The sequence below is a fragment of the Solea senegalensis genome, linkage group LG4, assembly GCF_019176455.1.
Source record: "Solea senegalensis isolate Sse05_10M linkage group LG4, IFAPA_SoseM_1, whole genome shotgun sequence".
Taxonomy (NCBI): Eukaryota; Metazoa; Chordata; class Actinopteri; order Pleuronectiformes; family Soleidae; genus Solea; species Solea senegalensis.
In genome coordinates this window covers 2,201,487-2,220,820 of record NC_058024.1, presented here as the reverse complement: position 1 = coordinate 2,220,820, position 19,334 = coordinate 2,201,487, and the positions used below count along the sequence as shown (strand labels likewise).

At 42.2% G+C, this 19,334-nt stretch overlaps 1 protein-coding gene across 1 annotated transcript in view; it reads right to left on the bottom strand.

Moving 5' to 3' along the window:
* Positions 1 to 19,334, bottom strand: part of LOC122767913 (dedicator of cytokinesis protein 3-like) — an 86,520-nt gene that overhangs the window by 20,810 nt on the left and 46,376 nt on the right. The window contains exons 6-24 of the mRNA XM_044023484.1: positions 16,748 to 16,896; positions 16,191 to 16,275; positions 13,587 to 13,628; positions 12,427 to 12,581; positions 11,778 to 11,859; positions 11,165 to 11,225; positions 10,863 to 11,010; positions 9,656 to 9,744; positions 9,182 to 9,307; positions 8,772 to 8,896; positions 8,196 to 8,358; positions 6,987 to 7,093; positions 6,732 to 6,903; positions 5,679 to 5,776; positions 4,832 to 4,915; positions 4,650 to 4,750; positions 4,172 to 4,253; positions 3,018 to 3,188; positions 1,142 to 1,334 (exon numbers count right to left, since the gene is read on the bottom strand). Coding sequence (XP_043879419.1) covers positions 1,142 to 1,334; positions 3,018 to 3,188; positions 4,172 to 4,253; positions 4,650 to 4,750; positions 4,832 to 4,915; positions 5,679 to 5,776; positions 6,732 to 6,903; positions 6,987 to 7,093; positions 8,196 to 8,358; positions 8,772 to 8,896; positions 9,182 to 9,307; positions 9,656 to 9,744; positions 10,863 to 11,010; positions 11,165 to 11,225; positions 11,778 to 11,859; positions 12,427 to 12,581; positions 13,587 to 13,628; positions 16,191 to 16,275; positions 16,748 to 16,896 — 2,233 coding nt within the window. The remainder of the gene's footprint in view (positions 1 to 1,141; positions 1,335 to 3,017; positions 3,189 to 4,171; positions 4,254 to 4,649; positions 4,751 to 4,831; positions 4,916 to 5,678; positions 5,777 to 6,731; positions 6,904 to 6,986; positions 7,094 to 8,195; positions 8,359 to 8,771; positions 8,897 to 9,181; positions 9,308 to 9,655; positions 9,745 to 10,862; positions 11,011 to 11,164; positions 11,226 to 11,777; positions 11,860 to 12,426; positions 12,582 to 13,586; positions 13,629 to 16,190; positions 16,276 to 16,747; positions 16,897 to 19,334) is intronic.

Below are 19,334 nucleotides of genomic sequence, written 5' to 3'. Positions count from 1 at the left end.
AAAAACCCCACACATCCTATATCAAAACGGTTTGATCGGGAATGGTGTGCTATGACTGTTCCAAGTGTTTCGAGTAACCAATAGCGACAAAAATCACAAGAAAACAGCGAAAAATTTCCACAAGCGGTCAAAAAAAAAAGATCAGAACCCAACCCAACTTTGGAGCCTCACAGTGTCGTCATACTTTAACATAGAGACGTGGTTCAAGCGTTAAACTGGTCACAAGACATGGGACTTTTCTCACCTAAGTCAAAGTTTTGATACATGTTACGTTTTTTAAACAATCGCAGTTTACGTTTTGTACTTTTTTTGGACGTTTGCAGATTTTAGTGTGTGTGTGTTGCGTGCGTGGGTGTCGCCAGAGGGGCACACTCCAGCAAAATAATCACAAAAATCTCTAAACAAACTCTTCTCCTGCCTACAATTTCCAACCTACACAGACAATTTTACATAAAAACGTTGCTATGGTTGTCGTCTAACCCTGTGTGTTGTTTTCATTCTCATATGACTTTTCTTTCTCATATGAAGTTTTTCTTAAAATCACCTAAAAGCACAGAGAGTTCTGCTCAAACCTCCCATTGACTCCCATGTTAAAACTCAGCTCTGGAGTTTTTAAAAAATCAAGACGTGGGTGATTTCAAAACTGTCATTTCTCTGTCAATTCACAGCTGTTTTTCACAAATGTAAATGTGGGAGCTGCTGAAAGCCTCCTGACGCTCACACGCCAAACATTTACTCTCTATCATCAACCGTTCTTGAAATATGACAACTTTAAAACATGGTGCTTTCTCTATTTTTCACCATTAGAAACATGTGATTGGAGAAATAGGGGCAGGAACAGGGAGGGGGAGGGGCATGTGAGTCAGTCTCTTTCTCTCTCTCGCTCTCTCCAAGTTTTAAAGGTTCAATCCACCCAAATTGGCAGCAAGAAGCAGGCACGATAGTTCTTATTTTTATTATTAGTGGAAAAACAGGAATTTACACATACACAAATTATTCTTGCCACTATTTAAATTCTCCTCCAATTTATTTCCCACCTGTTGCTATAGTACAGCATATTTAACATAGAAAAATAAATAAAAAATACGATATAAAAACTCCATGATAAAATGAAGCTGTTGACGAACGCCGTCACCTTTACCTGGGAACGAGAAGAGCCTGCTGTCCACCGTGCGGGCGATGGACTGCAGCTTCACCACGTCCATGGACTGTCCGATGTGGACGGTGGACGGCATGCTGCCCAGTGTGCCACGCACAAACTCCGCCACCTCCTGCACCGTGAACATCTGCAGCAGCTCGTCGAAGACGGCGGGGAACGAGTTCAAGAGGGCGGCCTGAGGAAGAGGAGGGAGGATGAGTGACCGCAGCTTCATCACAGTGAGATGCTGAGTCACTGTCAGTGCTTCTCCTGAGCAGGGTTTTAGTGAAGGGAGTCACCTGGACAACAGTGGTCGTGAAGTAATCTGGAGTCTGGATCGTGGATTGGATCAAATCGTAAAAAGTTTGTTGTTCAAACCTTCAGATTAGATCATTTTAATCCGGCCTTTGTTTATTTAAAAACTTCGTTTGTGGTTGGATTTGGAGAAAATTTGAATTGAATTTGAAAATCTTTTTCTTCTCAATTTTTCCTAATGAAATTCTCTCCACCGCTGTTTCTTCTTTGTTTATTTGTGCAACAAGCAGAGTTTGACACTTGGCAAAATCCATTTAATCCAGTCAGATTACCTCTGAACAAAGGAGAGTATATTTTAAAGGGATAGTTCAGGGTTTTATGTAGCATAGTAGGATGAGGCATTGACACACATTTTCACGTAGAAGAAAACATGAAAACATGGCTTTTTTTCTTTATCAAAATAAAATATATGCCTATTTAAGTCTATGATGTCCTAAGAATATGTTTGCTGCTTTACTTTAGCGTCAGACAGCCTTCTCAGACTGGAAAGTCAAAGTTTGTCTCATACTTTCTCTCCCTGCGATTTCTCTCCCTGCGATTGTAACATCACGGCAGAACAGGAGTTGTTGATCCACTGCTGCCTCCATCGGTAAGTTCAAATGTCTGATTATGTCACTTCTGTGTTTGAAATTCAGTGTTCAGATTTATTTCAGTGACACAACGTTGCCACACGAGGGCAGCAGTAGACCAGCTGCTCCTGTGTCCCAGCAGCTTAAAATGCTGATTTTCTCTATGAGGTTTGGTGTGGGAGAGTGACAGACTTCAGCCTACAGTCAGAAATGGCTGTATATACATGTCAGTGCCTCATACAATCACACAAAAACCAAAACAAATCACGTTAAGTGTTGATTTTGTCATAAAATCACCATTTGTGAGACACAGGAGAGTGAAAGTGAGGGGGAAAAAAGATGAAGATGAAGTGAAAGTTTGACAAAATGACAAACTGGGACGAAAAAGAAAACAGTTTAAACAGAGAAGTTAGTTTGAATGTCATCATTCCACGGTGTGAAGAGGGACAGGAGGACGAAGACAAGTCACTGTCTGCTGGAGGGACAGGAGGACGGTTTGTGTGTGTGCGCGCGTGTGTGAGTGTGTGTATGAGCAGGTGAACGAGGACTCTGGGCTTAGCGGGAAAGGGGGCGTGGCTTGTGGTGTCCATCCAGTCGTCTACTTACTGACAGCGGAGACGGACGCAGAGCGCTGGAGCTCCACGCCTGAACGCAGTTGGCCTGCCCGCCGCCGCCGGGAGCAGGGGGCGGGGCTTGGCCCAGGGCGGAGGCTAGTGCTAACGTAGGCGGAGCTTGATTTGTGCCTGGACAAGGCTGGGAGCTCTGAGGCGCACGAATAAAAAGGGACCCAGCGGACGGAGGAGCAAAGAATTGTGGGAGATTGGGCGAGGAGGTGAGGAAAGGAAGCAAGGAAAGGACCGAGGAACAAGTAGAAGGAGACAAGAGTCAGATTAAAGTAACTGAGACAAAAAAAAAATCCTCTTTTTGTAACAAACGAACCAGAGAGAGTGAAAAAGACATTTGAGGACAATGTTTCCTGAAACAATCAAACACACCTGTGTGAAGATGAGCGTCTCAGAGTTGCGACTGTCCAGGCTGAGGACAAAGCGGATGGACTGGAAGAGTTCCTGGATGCTGGTGCGGAACAGTTCCTCCTCCATACCACAGGTGGCGCGAGAGTAAAGGACCCGGGACTGCACGATGAACTTAAACAGATACTCCAGGGCCTAAGGGTCAAAGGTCAGCAGCGGTGTTTGAGGACTCATAAACGTGTTGACTTAGAAATATAATATGTGACATTTCTGAGTTAAAATCTCTTTTAATCTATTAAAATTCACGCTCTTTATTTACGTTACTGAGCATTTCAGTTACATTTGAATGAGCTGGTCCACTTTGTGAAGCTGCTGCTGTGTTTTACACAAATACTCAAACACATTCTCGCTCCTGGTCGTCATTGGCCAATCTGCAAATATTTCACAATAAAAGCCCTGCGAGACTGAATGGAAACAGGGAGCAGATACGTCACAGTGCTTTTATTTTGAAACAGGAACTGATGTGTTGTGTCTGTGATAATTGTCTGTGGCAGCTGTAGCGAGTCAGTGGATGAATGAATGAGTGAGGGAATAAGTGTGTAAATGGGTGATTGCCTGGGTGAGTGAGCAAATAAGTAAGTGAGTGAGTGAATGAATGAGTGAGGGAATAAGTGAGTAAATGGGTGAATGCCTGGGTGAGTGAGCAAATGAGTAAGTGAGTGAATGAATGAGTGAGTGAATGGGTGAGTGAGCAAATAAGTCAGTGAGTGAAAGAATAAGCGATTGAGTGAATGAGTGAGTGAATGGGTAAGTGAGCAAATAAGTAAGTGAATGAATGAGTAAATAACTGATTGAGTGAGTGAGTGAATACGTGATCGAGTAAATGAGTGAGTGAATGGGTGAGTGAATGAGAGAGTGAATATGTGATTGAGTGAGTGAATGGGTGAGTGAGCAAATAAGTAAGTGAATTAATACGAAATGAGTGAAAGAATTAATACATGAATGAGTGAATGGGTGAGTGAGCAAATAAGTGAGTGAATGAGTGAGTGAATACATAAGTGAATGAATATGAGATTGAGTGAATGAATGAATATGTGAATGAGTGAATGGGTGAGTGAGCAAATTAGTGAAGTGAGTGAGCGAGGGAACAATGTTTTTAAAGAGTCAGTGAGTCTCACCCTCATGGCCTCCTGTATGTGATCCTGTCTCACCACCTCAGCTGAGCGATCCATGTACCACTTCAGACAGCGGATCAACTCTCTGAAACAACAATGACGACAGGAAACACTGCATCAACAATCAAAGTTACAAAGACTTCAACAAACCTGTTTAATGATTCAGTTACAAGTCACTCCTTTGTGTGTTTGTGTTGCATAGAAAAAAACACGTCACAGCAGTTTCACGCAAACGTTACTATGACGACTCCTCCCACGTTGAGGAGGAGCTATGAAGTCGTGTAAAACGACGTGACTGATACCAAACTGAGTCCAGTTGTGCAGCTAGCTCAATTTTACCATTTTACTCGAAAACGGTGCCAAAGAATGGAACTTCTGGAGCTGTTTGTTTTGGTTATATTCCAAATGGAAACACACAAAAAATGCGTAAAATGTGAAGCGAACTGAAGCGAACTGAAACAAACTGAAGCGTTCCACTCACTTGTAGGCCAAAGCTCCAGCGAAGTGTTTCTGTATGTACGTGTCCATGACGGGTCTGAAGTGGTAATATTTACCGTCTCTGAGCAGATTTATGATGAACACCTGACACAGAGAGAGAGAGAGTGAACGAGGAACACTCATTCATTCATTCATAGTCAATACACACATACACAGAGTTCATACCAGTGACTGGAACACCAGAGGTCCATATTTATCCGTGTTGTCGTCCAAGATGGAGAATAAGGTGTCCAGAATGTCTTGGAGAAACTGCAAAACACACAGAAATGTGTTTTTATATATTAGTGAGGACACACCTAGACCCCTTACCCTTATCTTAACCATCGCAACTAAGTCCCTAAATCTAACCTTAAAACCAGATCTTAACCCTAAAAAAAGTCCTTTAAAAACAAAATGTCCTCACATCAATATGGTTTACTATTGTATTTTTGGTCCTCACAAAATGAAAAAATACAAGGTTACACACACGCACAGAGACACAAATAAAGGACAAATAAATACAAGTACACAGACGTGTTTTTATATCTTAGTGAGGACACATCACAGACATAATGCTTTCCCTAACTCCTTACCCATCACAACCTAGCAACCACAGCCTAACTCTAACCCTAAAACCAGATCTTGACCCCAAAAAGCCCTTTACAAATGTGAAGACCAGCCAAAATGTCCTCACTTTGCTAAGATGTCCTCACTCCATATGGTTTATGCGATTAAAGTGGCAAATAAAATGCCTCTGAATGCAGCAAGACATTGTCCAAGACAATCGTCCCAAATCCAGAAATCTGACTTACGAAGGAGGCTACTGTTCCGGTCTGAAAGCAGCTTTGTGGGAGCTTTTGTGTGTATTTTTTTGTGTGGGAGCAGATCAGTGGTAGAGGGAGATGTCTTTCAACTGGTAGGTCAAGGGTTCGATTCCCAGCTCAGCTACTTAAATGCCGGTGTTACTGTGGACACTGTGTTGTCCACCTGCAGAAACACACAGTTTTTTTTCTGTTCCAATGCAAAACCTCACCTTGACGATCTCTTCTCCGCTGACGTGTCTCAGTCGGCCCAGAATGTCCATGACCCGGTCCGGATGAGCTTTCCACTTGAGCAGAGCCAGGAGGTCGACTGAAAGACAACGGAAAAGACTCACAGGTGAAGCCTCTCTGAATTTACATCCGCCGTGGAAGTCCTGTTTTCATCCACATGGATTTATCTGCACGTTTGTCCTTCTCTAAGCTACTTCCTGTCAACAGTTTTTGACGAATCTGTCTGAACGATCACCCAAGAATGTTCCAAAGAATCATTTACAAGAAATCCCAAGAGATTCATTTATTCATTTATCCATCACTAACCTACATGCTGTACCGTGTGTCTTTTGCATCAGTATGGACGTTTACGCAATACTTCCTCTAGAGGGCAGTGCCGAGTACCAAGTAGCGGGCATCAACAAACATGGCGACCTTAGAAGTGGTTTATTTTATTGTGCTCAATCTGAAATAGACTGAGAATACTTACTAAATAGACGGACAATATGTACTTGAGGGACATTGAGGACATTTCTGAATGTCCGCCACAACTTTTAAGAACTTGTGACTCTGGATCCTGGATCCGTAACTCCAGCACCATCTCGAAGAGACACTATTCAGAACTTTCATCGCCATTTCAAATTCCCGCATCGACTCTTCTTCGCCATTTTTCTGAACGATTGGACAATTGACTCTATACTGCCCCCATGATTTGTGGTGGTATTGCTCAATTTTGTCCATCATCATAGACTCCTCTGCGAGGCACCCAATGACGGACGAAATTAACGCCAATTACGGACAAAACGCTCCGTCCACCTCTGTCTTTTGCGTATAAATGGGTCGGATCTGATCCAGATTACAGATTTGGTGCCGATGTCTATACGTCAGAGACATCTTCACAGATCAGGATGAATTTCGTGATTATATAAGAGGGTAACAGCTATAAACGGGTAAAGTTCCGTACAGATCCAGAAAGTTCTTCTGGATCCAAACGTAAACATATTAAGGTAATAAAATAAGGTGTTGTATGAATCCATCTGCCGTTGGGTGGGTACCATTCTGTGTGAGCTTGGTGGACGAGAGCTGTGTGGAGATCCAGAAGGACTCCTTGGCGCTGCGCTGGAAGACGAGGCTGGAGGGAATACTGGGGCAGCTGCTGAAGTCCTCCTTACAGCAGGGCAGGCCCAGGTAGAGGGCGTGGTTACTGAAGGTGGTGTTCTCGTCACACTGAGACACAGGGGGACAAAAAGTTCTGTAAAAACCGAAGTGCTTCCACGCTGCGGGGACAACAGTCAGCGTCCGTGTCTCACCTTGTAAACGTAGAGTTCGTGGCTCTCGTCTGAAAGAGTCGTACCGTCCTCCCTCATCAGAGGAGTGAAGGAAAACCCAAACAGCTTCTTCTCTCCTTTGTCCTTCGCTGCAGAGGACGAGAGAAAATATCTCTGTTTACACGCGCGAAATGTCTTCATTCTGATTATTGCGTAAAGTTTTCAGGTTTTTCAGCTCCTGTGAATATTTCCTGAATCTTCTTGGGTTTGTGGACAAAAACAAAATATTTGCGAAACATCATTATTTCTCCATTCATCAAGAAAATAATTGACAGATGAACAGGGTTCCCATGGGTCCTTGAAATCCTTGAAAGTTTGTGAAAGTGAAAAGAAAATTTCGAAAACCATCCTAAATAAACATGGGCCATTGAAAGTGGTGGAATTTTGTGCAGTAAAGATGTGAAGTTGATATTTAAGGTATTTAAGGTCTCCCTTGTTTGTTATGATGCCACCTGCTGTTTCACGCCCTGCATTGCTTGATGTACGTAGACGAGGCCGACGCAGGACATACATGGACTCAAAAGTACTAGTGGTGTTGTGGACACTGTCCACTCTGTCTTCCTCTCTGCCTTTGACGTGAGATTCCGTGCAGAAAAATGAGCGACTAAAGTTAAAACACGACAGAGCAAATGACGACGTGATTTTTGGGAAATGAAAATACCAACATCTCCGTCTCACTAAAGACCAAAGACAAAGACTGACTCTGACCAAGAGACAATCACTTATCCAGCTGCAGAACGTGCTGCAAACCAATAACAGTGGACGAAATTCTCCTCACATCTTCAGCTGTGTCAGCAAATTCAGTCTTTGAATTTGTCCTGGAAAGTCCTTAAAAAGTCCTTACTTAGTCATTGATTAACGTTAGACATCAAGCAGTGCAGGGCATGAAACAGTAGGTGGCGCCGTAACAAACCTAAATATCTTAAATAACTTCACTCTCACACAAAATGCAAGCACTTTCAATGACCCATGTCTATTGAGGGTGATTTACAAGAACTTTCAAGGACCTTGAAACATTTTTTTTCTTTCAAGGATTTCAAGGACCTGTGACGACCCTGTTATTTATGCATACTGTCTGTGTTAGCATAGCAGACGAAACGAGCGACAGAAGCAGAGGAAGTTGAGAGTTTTCTTGTGTTTCAGGGACGTAAATAAAAAACTTGAGACGCGTGACGATGTTACGCGACTCACTGGAGCAGTGTCTGAACTCGAAGCGTATGTGCGAGCCTCTGAAGCGGTCGATGGGAATCGGCAGTTTGATGACCTCACTCCACCGCGGGCCGTTGTTGTGATAGAGAACGAAGGAGCGATGCTCGGGTACGCTGGGCTCCCCCGAACCCACACTGATGCAATCCTGCGGACAAACAGAGCCAAACCATTACTGTAGAAACAGGCCTCACTCTCCCACACCAAAGTCCATCGAGAAAATCAGCGGGACACAGGAGCTGCTGGTCCTCTGCTGCCCCATGTGGTCACTTTGTGTCACTGAGGAAATCTGTACAAAGGATTTTTAAACTCTGATTTTCTCTACGGGGTTTGTTGTGGGCGAGTGAGCGGTTTACAAACTTCCGTTTCCTGCCTTAAAATTCTGTCTCACTTGGAGATAAAGTGTTAGAATGTGTTGTGTTGTTGTCCCCCATGTTTTCACAGAAGTCGTGTCACTACCTCACACAACCACAGTCCAACACTACCTACACTGTCCTTTCAATGGCCTGAGGTGGTGATCTGTCAGTGGTGAAAAAGTCAAGTTGTCAAAGCGTCTCCTACCTTGAGAATTTCTCCATCGGCGTAAAGCACGTAAATGGTGACTTCGATGTTCTTCTGAACGCTCTTCCCTCCTCTCTCAAAGTCCCCTCGCTCCAGCGTCAGGTACAGGTCGTTGCGGATGTCGCCTGACACCACAGAGGACACGTTAGCAAACCAGCACTTCACCAAAACGTCAACATCATTTAACAGCTGAGATGTTTGGTAAATTAAGATTGGACCCATCCTGTGACCCATTTGTGGGTCCCAACCCAGGGTTTGGGAACCACTGTTCTAACATATATGATGTATGAAGAGGAGAATGAATCTCTGTGCTGCACACCGATATTTAATAGGTTTGGGAAACAGTGTGACCGTTAACTGACTAACTTGATGTTTCCTCGATAACACACACACACACACACACGACTCACCGGGCATGATGACGTCTGGAAACCCCAGTTTGCGTGTGATGGCCACGCCCCTGGTGAAAATGAGCGGGTTCTCCCGGCGAACCTGCTCCATGTCACCGCGCAGCAGCTGCAGAGAGATGATCAGACCTGGAGCGAGGGATGAGAGGAGGAGGGAGAGGAGAATAAAGAAACATGTTCATGCAAAGGTAGAGATCTAAACTCAAACTTGAAAACCTTCTGACTGAGATTTCTATAGCAACATGTTTGAACGGGGTAACAGGAGGTCACATGAGGTCACAATAGGTCACATGAGGTCAATGGGAGGACACAGGAAGTGGCAGGAGGTCACGGGAGGTCACAGATGTTAAGATTTTTCTAACTCGATTTTTTCTAACACGATTCTCCAGCTGATGTTGAGTGACCTGCTCTCCAACGACTCCTAAGATGTTTGTATGAAACAATGAGTCTGTGTCAGACGTAAAATGTCGTCCATACCATAGTTGGTGGTGGGAGCAGTGTACTTGGTGCTGGACTTGCGGATGATGTTCTCGTGGATCTGGTACCACTCGTTCTCATTGTTACACCTGGACAAAGAAAATCATGAAAATCTGTTATTGACACAAATCACAGATTTAGATTTACTCTAACCTTAACCATAACTACTACTGACCTAACCCTGAATCTAACCACAACTACTACTGACCTAACCCTGACCTTAACCATAAATACTACTGACCTAACCCTGAACTTAACCATAACTACTACTGACCCAACCCTGAATCTAACCACAACTACTACTGACCTAACCCTGACCTTAACCATAACTACTACTGACCTAACCCTGACCTTAACCATTACTACTACTGACCTAACCCTGACCTTAACCATTACTACTACACCCAACTGGCCTTAACCATAACTACTACTGACCTAACCGTGGCCTTAATCATAACTACTACTGACCTAACCCTGACCTTAACCATTACTACTACTGACCTAACCCTTTAACCATTACTACTACTGACCTAACCCTGACCTTAACCATTACTACTACTACTGACCTAACCGGCCTTAACCATAACTACTACTGACCTAACCCTGAACCTAACCATAACTACTACTGACCTAACCCTGACCTAACCATTACTACTACTGACCTAACCCCTTAACCATAACTACTACTGACCTAACCCTGAACTTAACCATACTACTGACCTAACCCTGACCTTAACCATTACTACTACTGACCTAACCATGGCCTTAACCATAACTACTACTGACCTAACCCTGACCTTAACCATAACTACTACTGACCTAACCCTGAACTTAACCATAACTACTACTGACCTAACCTGACCTTAACCATTACTATTGCTGACCTAACCCTGGCCTTAACCATAACTACTACTGACCTAACCCTGGCCTTAACCATTACTACTACTGACCTAACCCTGACCTTAACCATTACTACTACTGACCTAACAACCATTACTACTACTGACCTACCTTACCCTGAACTTAACCATAACTACTGCTGACCTAACCCTGACCTTAACCATTACTACTGCTGACTTAACCCTGGCCTTAACCATATCTACTACTGACCTAACCCTGGCCTTAACCATAACTACAACTGACCTAACCCTGACCTCGACGTGCAACTTTCTTAAACGTGTGGTTGTGACCTTTGACCCTGACTTACGTGTAAACCTTGAGGACAAAGTCTTTCTCCTCCTTGAGTTCAGAGATGGTCTGCAGGACGTCGCTCATGGCCAGCACTGCGCAGCCGTACGGCCGGCGGTACTGGACGTGAGGCGGACCCTTCTTACTGTCGTTCAGCAACATACGACCTGAAACACGAAGATCAGACGCATGTTTTCATCACCTCACTGAGACAAGTCAGTGTTTGTTAAAGGGGGAGGAGTCTGGGACAATGAGCCTCACACTGAAAGGCAGCAGATACACGTTTACACCTGGATCAACAAATAACGAGCACAGTCTCACCTGTCCTGATGACCTGAGACACAATGTAAAGATCTCGCTTCATGTCTTTGTTGCTCAGATCCTGGAAATCAAAGAAAAAAATGCATACAAATAAGAATAATAACTTACATTTATATTGCAAGCTTTACAATACAAAAATACAAAAGGTTTTTTTTGTGAGAACATTTTGAGGAATAAAATGTGAGGACTTTTGGGGAAAATTAGGACTTTTTACAACAACAAGGACATTTTGAGAAATTAAGGAAACTTTGGGAAAGTGAGGCTTTTCTTATAGTTAGGACTTTTTGGTAAAATGAGGACATTTGGGGGAAGTTGGGAATGTGAGGACCCTTTTTTAGTAGGGACTTTTATACAGTGAGGACTTTTTTGGAAGATTAGGACCTTTCTTTTTTTACATTGGAAACATTTTAGGAAAGTGAGGACATTTGGGTAAAATATGGGACTTTTGGGGAAAACAAGAACACTATAGATGCTCCTTTTCTCCTGTGACGTGAACAATGATGGACAAAAGGCTCCATCTGTCTCTGTCTCTTGAGTATAAATGCATCTTTAAACTTAGATCTATGTCAGGATTGATCAGTAAGCTGTGAGTGTGTGTGTGTGTGTGTGTTACCGTGAACAGTGCACACAGTCTGTCCACCTTCTCTGGATTCTTTGGTCCTCCGTTCTTGTTCAGTCTCACCATGAACTTTTCACTGAAAAACCGCCACAAATGTTTTAATCTCATGTTTTGTGAGAGTGTGTGTGTGTCTGTGTGTGTGTGTGTGTGTGTGTGAGTGTCTCTTACCATCTCTTCTCTTATCATCAGTTACTTTAACCAGATTAAATTCCACATTTATTTACAGCTCCTCACACAATTTTAATTATTCAGCTCAGACTCAGGCAATAAACACAAACACACACAGCTCTTTGTTTATTGCTGTTTACTACCAAACCAACCCCTGTCAACACACACATACACACACAGAAAACGTCTGACTCTTTGAGCACCACAACTTATCTTAATACCCCAAAACAGAGTGGACTAAAACATAAATACAAGTACAGGGGCACAGAAACACACACACACACACACACACACACACACACACACACACACACACACACACACACACACACACACACACACACACACACACACAGTGCTTCGCCAGTTTTGATGTGTGTGCCAATTTCCGTCCATTTTCTAACGTTTGCTGCGTCAAAAATTGCGATTCTTTCAGAAGAAAAATAAAATTGGTGGTGTTTTTTTGTTGTTTTACCTGATAGTCTTCCCCTCTCTCAGGTCGTACAGTGAGAAGAAAATGTCTGTGTCCTCTCCAATGCTGTTGTAGGTGAAGCTCTTCAGGTTGACCAGTAGGTGGTGTGGGACTGGGACTCGGCTTGGGTCCCCGTGTCTCTGCCGCGTACCGTCGCTCTGAAAAACCACGCCAGAGACAAAAAAGTCACATTTAACGTCCATTTACACCCCCCAAGTTTCATCGCGTTCCAATTAATAAGTCGGCCAAAAATATGGATGTAAATGTTTCTCGGGCTAGCCATTGTTAGCAATTTTTAGCTGTTGTTAGCAATAGCAGTCAATAACAATGCTCTACATGGTGGTTTGAGCACACAAACAGCATAGCAGCACGTCCGCAGTTCATAAGCACTATGTACGACTGATTTACTGTGAAACAAAGGCAGAATTAGCTGTGTTTGTACAGTGGCAGCCATTTTAGAATCCTAACTCGCTGTTGCAGAGGTTGCTCAAAGCGAGCTCAGGGTCTTCGAGTGTGAAGACATCTCACAAACTACAAATTGAACGCACCATTAGTCAGCAATAAATGCTGGAAACTAGCATAACACGAGGACTCATTGAAAATATGGCTGCCAGGAGCGACACACACAAACACACAAACACTGATTTTAGGCACTTAACAAAAACTCTCTTGGTAAAATCTACAGCTGGTTTTACAGCTTTTTCTCACTGTTAGACTCACTCTTCTTACTGAAACATGATGTTTGTGTCACTTGCTAAGTCGCACGCTCTCCCACACCAAACCCCATAGAGAAAATCAGTGATTTTAACATCACAGCACACAGGAGGTGTTAATCCACTGCTGCCTCCATCACTAACTTCAAATGTTTTATTTTGAAACTTCGGCATCTGAAATCCTTTGCTCTGACTTACCTCAGTGACACAAAGTGACCACACGAGGCAGCAGTGGACCAGCAGCTCCTGTGTCCCCTCGAGCTAAAATCACCCCTTTTCTCTATGGACTTTGGTGCTGGCAGACATGTTCCAAGTTGATCCTCAGTTTGTCTGTACCTCATTTAACCACCCTTTGTTTTTGAAATGTGTTGGTGGATGAATGAATAAATGAACGGATGAATGGATGGCTCTGGTGTATTAATACTCAAAGTACTGCAGTGGTGTACGTACCTGTGTTGTACTCTGCTGGACACTGTGTCTGCTTGACAGATGCTGTGGACGAGAGGAGGACACAAAAACAACAATGTTCACTCACTTCCTTGTTTCCTCTCCTCATCCTTATCCTCTCCCTTGTCTTAGTTCTCACAACTTATCCCCTTTCCTTGGTTATTGTCATCTCCTTGTGTACTCTGCTCTCCTTGTTGTTTTCCCTAGTTTCCTTTCCTTTGCAGGTTCCTTTTTCCACTGATCTCCTTGTTTCCTTCCCTATCTTGCCTTATCAACTTTCATTTTCTCTCATTGTTCCTTTTCCTTATTTTCTGATTTCCACTCCCCCTCAGGTGTTCATGTTTCCTGTCCTCAACATCTGTCCATGTGTCCTTTCCTCTGCTCTACACCTGTCCATGTGTCCTTTCCTCACCATTTCTCTAAATGGTTCCTTTCCTTCTCATGGGTCCCCAAACAAATTTGCAAATTTATTTAAAATTCACGTGCATATGTTTTTAATGTTTATTGTTTTTAATGAATTTATGAAACACGGCTTATAGCAATAGTAAATTATTCTAGTTTAAAAGAGTTGCTCATCATACAGAAAGTTTAGTAAACGCTGATTTAAAGGACGCTCAGAATTCTAATTAATTATAATATAATTATAATAAAATCTTGTTAGTTTTTGTTCCTGTTGTTGTTTGTTAATCAGACCGTGGATTGAATCAGAAGTAAGTAGAGCTTGTTTACTACTGTGATGTTATATACCCCGCTCCTTCCATCCATGAACTTTCTCCCTCCATCTCTCCGCCTCTCACTCTCTCTCTCTCCACATCAGTCTCTAGGCAACAGAAGACAGAGGGAATCACCACGACGACAGTGTTTGACTGGTGCAGCTCAAGACTGATGTAAGACACGGAACATCAAGTATTTGTGAAGAGAAAACCAAAACATTATCATTAACTGCAGGTTTTATCCATTCAATACTCATATGTTTCCATTTATTCACCATTCAATTGCCTTCCTGTCACCAGCCTGTGTGTGTGTGTGTGTGTGTGTGTAACTCTGCTACACGAGGTGGCGATAGATTAACCAATAACATCTCAGCCCATAACTATGTTGGTACGAGCGTATAATCCATCCCTCCATCTTCTACCGCTCCATCATCCACATGACCGTTCGTTGTGCCAATCTCAGCTGACATAGGGCGAAAGGCGGAGTCACACCCTGGACAGACGGCCAGTCCATCACAAACAACCATTTACTCTCACTCTCAGACCTACGGTCAATCCAGAGTGTCCAATTTACCTAATCCCCATATTGCATGTTTTTGGACTGTGGGAGGAAACTGGAAGAACCCGTTCGTCTAAGATGTTTATGTATATTTAAAGTAAGGGCCTTGCTTTACATAGGTGGCCATCTTGCTGCCATGGGGCGCCAACAAGGGCCTTGACTTGTGAGGTCAAGGAAAGGGGTAGCGAGCGCCGTAATCCCCGACCTGCCACTGGCATTCTGGCGGTGCTACTAGCACAGAACGACTTCACACCCTGGGGTCATTTTTACCGGGAATCTTTACCGACATCATCTGGTAATGATTACTGACATGGCACAATCAGACAGACGGGATTAAAATCACTGGGAAGCTCCGGTGATTATTACTTTACCTCATCTATACAAATTCAGACGTCACAACGTATGCCAGTAACGATTGCAGTCCGGAAAACTTAGCCCAGGTAAAACCTATCCTGTGCGAATATTACAATTAAAAGTAGTTTTACACTGGATTTCCAAGCACGGATCGAGGCGTGATGTTGACGCCTGTCTTCACTTGTGTATGCACATGGCGACAGGAGGTGTCCGGGAGGTCAGGGTGAGGTTGTGCATAGCGGCCGCCAGAGCACCAGTGCCAGGTCAGGGATCACCGGTGACAGAACATGTGACTGGTCTAGGGTAGGTCATCGACCGTGGTAGCGCACGGAACTGGTCATAGCAGCGGCCCCGCGACAGGGCCCAGTAAAGCCCCCCTGGGACAGACAGGGCGATTTACCCCTCCCAGTTTTGGTAGTTTTACTGAGATTTCTTATCTCGTGCAAAATTGGCCATTAATATTAGAGATGTCCTGTGTCCTTACTCCACCTGACCGTGTTAAGCTAATCCCATCTGAATAAGGCTTTAGACAAACAAAGGACAGATAAAGGTCCAGGTCTATAAGCACAGGCGTCACAGACACAAAATGAAAAGGTTGAAATTTCTTATAAAAATGATCCTTAGATCCCGAGTGCATAATCTATACTTCTAAGGCTTCTACTGAGGGGATAAAACAGGAGACAAAAGGCAATTATTTCCCTTAAGTGTCATGTTATATTTGGTTGGTGCTCAAAAGGATGCCAGGAGGGGGCGGCATGGTCCTACTTTTACCTCCAGAACCTTAGTTAGGGATTCAAAAAGATACAAACCATACATCTCTAAGATGGGGACAGTCCACATCACTAACGTCACAAATTCTCACACACTGGACAAGCCAGAGCTACCCGGTTAGCATGCTAAAAACAAAGTTCCCACCTCTGAAGAAGTCTCTGGTGAAGGTAACGTCATAGCGTGTTTTAAAGTAACCTCAATGTTACCTACCATTTTATAGAGATCGGAGACACTTATCTGGTCCTCGTCCACCATCTCAAACTCTTTTCTTGGGACCAAATCCAGACCGAGGTGTCTGAGAGAGAGAGAGGGAGAGAGAGAGAAACATTATCAAAGTGGTTTTGCCTGTAAAGAAAGTATAACATCAGTGGAAGAAAATGTATATTTGAATCAAAGGATGTTGTGACAGGGGAAAAACTGTTAGGGCCCAGAATGAAACCTTGAGGACAGCGGACGGCAACTTAACTACACATTATTTTGTCAAAAAGTCAGGATTTTTCACTTTAGGGGCCGGAAATTCAAATAATATGCAATAATGAACTGTAGTTTTGAAAGACGACTCACTCAACCGCTGAGCTACCGTTGTTGTTTTTTGGAATGGAGTCGTGGGTCCGAATTAAGCTTGGGGGGCCCGGATTCGGCTCGTGGGCCGCCAGTTGATGATCCATGCTTCAGAAACCTGGTCCTAATAAGGCAGAACCTCATTTTCTGAGGAACTGGTTAAGTTTAGGACCATTACTTATGTGTGTGTGTGTGTGTTCTCTTACTCGTTGCCCCAGTCCAGTCTGACAGTGATGTGTCTCTTGACGTCTCGGCTCTGGTCCTGGGTCAGGTGACCAGACAGGAGCTGCCTCCTCAGGTCGATCAGCTCCATCATCACATGACGAACCTTGTAGAACAGATCGACCTTGTGCTTCTGTGAGAGAGAGAGAGAGCGAGGGGGGGAGAGAGAAAGAGAGAGATATTTATAGAGTTATATATAGTCATTGATCGTCTGTATATAGTAATTTTTTATATATAGTCTTTGATCGTCTGTATATAAAGTCATTTTTTATATATAGTCTTTGATCGTCTGTATATAAAGTCATTTTTTATATATAGTCTTTGATCATCTGTATAAAGTCATTTTTTATATATAGTCTTTGTTCGTGTGTATATAAAGTCATTTTTTATAGTCTTTGATCGCCTGTATATAAAGTCTTTTTATATATAGCCTTTGATCGTCTGTATATAAAGTCATTTTTTATATATAGTCTTTGTTCGTCTGTATATAGTCATTTTTTATATATAGTCTTTGATCGTCTGTATATAAAGTCATTTTTTATATATAGTCTTTTATCGTCTGTACATAAAGTCATTTTTTAAATATATTCTTTGATCGTCTGTATATAAAGTCATTTTTTATATATAGTCTTTGATCGTTTGTATAAAGTCATTTTTTATATATAGTCTTTGATCGTCTGTATATAAAGTCTTTTTATATATAAGCCATCTATGTGCCTGCTTCGGGCCCTGTGACCACCAGGGGGCCTCCTAGAGCAGGGGTCTCAAACTCATTTGTGAAAAAACCTTAAAAGTGGAAAAACTATACATATATTTCATCATCCAATGATAGATATTTCACAGATTTTCAAAATAAAAGTGTCCGTGTTGACATGGAAAGATAAATAGTTCACAATAAAAAATAAATAAATTCTATTGATATTTTAAACCATTATATTATGTTGTTACAATTTTATGATTTAAGTGTTTGTTAACTTATTTCAAAACTGTATTTTGTGCATTTGCACTTAGTTGTGAATTAACCAGTGTTATTTATTTATTGTATTTTACTATTTATTGTTTAATTATTATTTTTTATAGTTATTTTTTTGTAGTGCTTTAATTGTTTTTGCCATTAAAAAATAAAATAAAATAATAATAAATAAACAATAAATAAATTTGTACCTTCATTGAATAAATTTATTGTATGACACCATGTTCAGTATAATATTGGTGTTGATAAAAGGTCCCAAATCTAATTTTGCCATTTTAGGTTTATTTGTGTGAGGCAACATTTATCTTACATGTGTTCTTTTGCTGAACATGTACTTTATTTATTTATCTGTGAAGGTAAAAGTGAGGTGTCAGTGAAAAACCACATCACGTCTGGAACCAGTTTTTTTTAAAGTTTGCAAACTAACGTGACCCAGTTCACAAAATAAAACCTGACAAAACTGTTTTTTAATGACGTTTCTGTGACAGCAGCAAACGACTGCTACACCATAATAATATAAGACAGAGTTTTTATATGAGGACACACTTTTCTTTTTTTAAAGATGACAAATGACTTTGACCCAGTTCACAGTAAAAACAGTGACGACAGCAAAAGTTAACTCAGTTTAACTTTAAAAGTGCTGTTTACATCGATCACTTCATTCAATTCAAGTTCATATCAGTGAGGAACAACAAAAAAATGCTACAAATTCATATTTTAATTTTTATCTATTACTTTCATTTGAGTATTCAAATTAAGATTTCAAGAAGTGAAGTCGTAATATTACAAGAATAAAGTTAGAATATTATTAGAATAAAGTCGTAAAAATGACATCATATCATTGTAACAGTAAAGTTGTAATGTGTGAATAAAACATAATATTACAACATAAACTCGTAATATAAAGTTGAATGATATTACAAAGGCCTGTCTGCCTGCCTGCCTGCCTGTCTGTCTGTCTGTCAGAACACAAACACCACATCTTTTTCTGTCTGTATGAAATAAAAACACTGGTTCTGTAATTGACTGAAAACCATTTTAAAAACCCTGGGACGGGCGAGCTGCGACCTTTTACCTTCACTCACAGAGACATGGAACAGATGCCCACACACATGCACACACACACACACACACACACACACAGCACATGCACACACACACACACACACACACACACACAGAGCACACGGGGCTTTGAAATGAAACCAATCCATCTACAGTCTCACAGGTAAACGGCTCCTCTCTCCTCTGTGAGAGCAACTATTTGTGGATTTAGTCTTTCTCCTCGCTCCCTCGCTCCCTAACTGCCTCTACCTCCAGCTGGAGTGAGTAATCACACCTTCACATCCTCACAAACACACACACATTAACACAGTTTAACACACACACATTAACACAGTTTAACACACACACACACCGTCTTCACCACTTCAGCACCATAAACATCAGCCGAGCGAATCTCACATAACGACGCTAATTTCAAGAAGCCGTTCTGTTCCACTGGACCTGATGTTTACACGCACACACAAACACAAACACACACACACACACACACACACAGAGCAAAGCTCAGTAGAAGTGCCGACTCATGTTTAGTC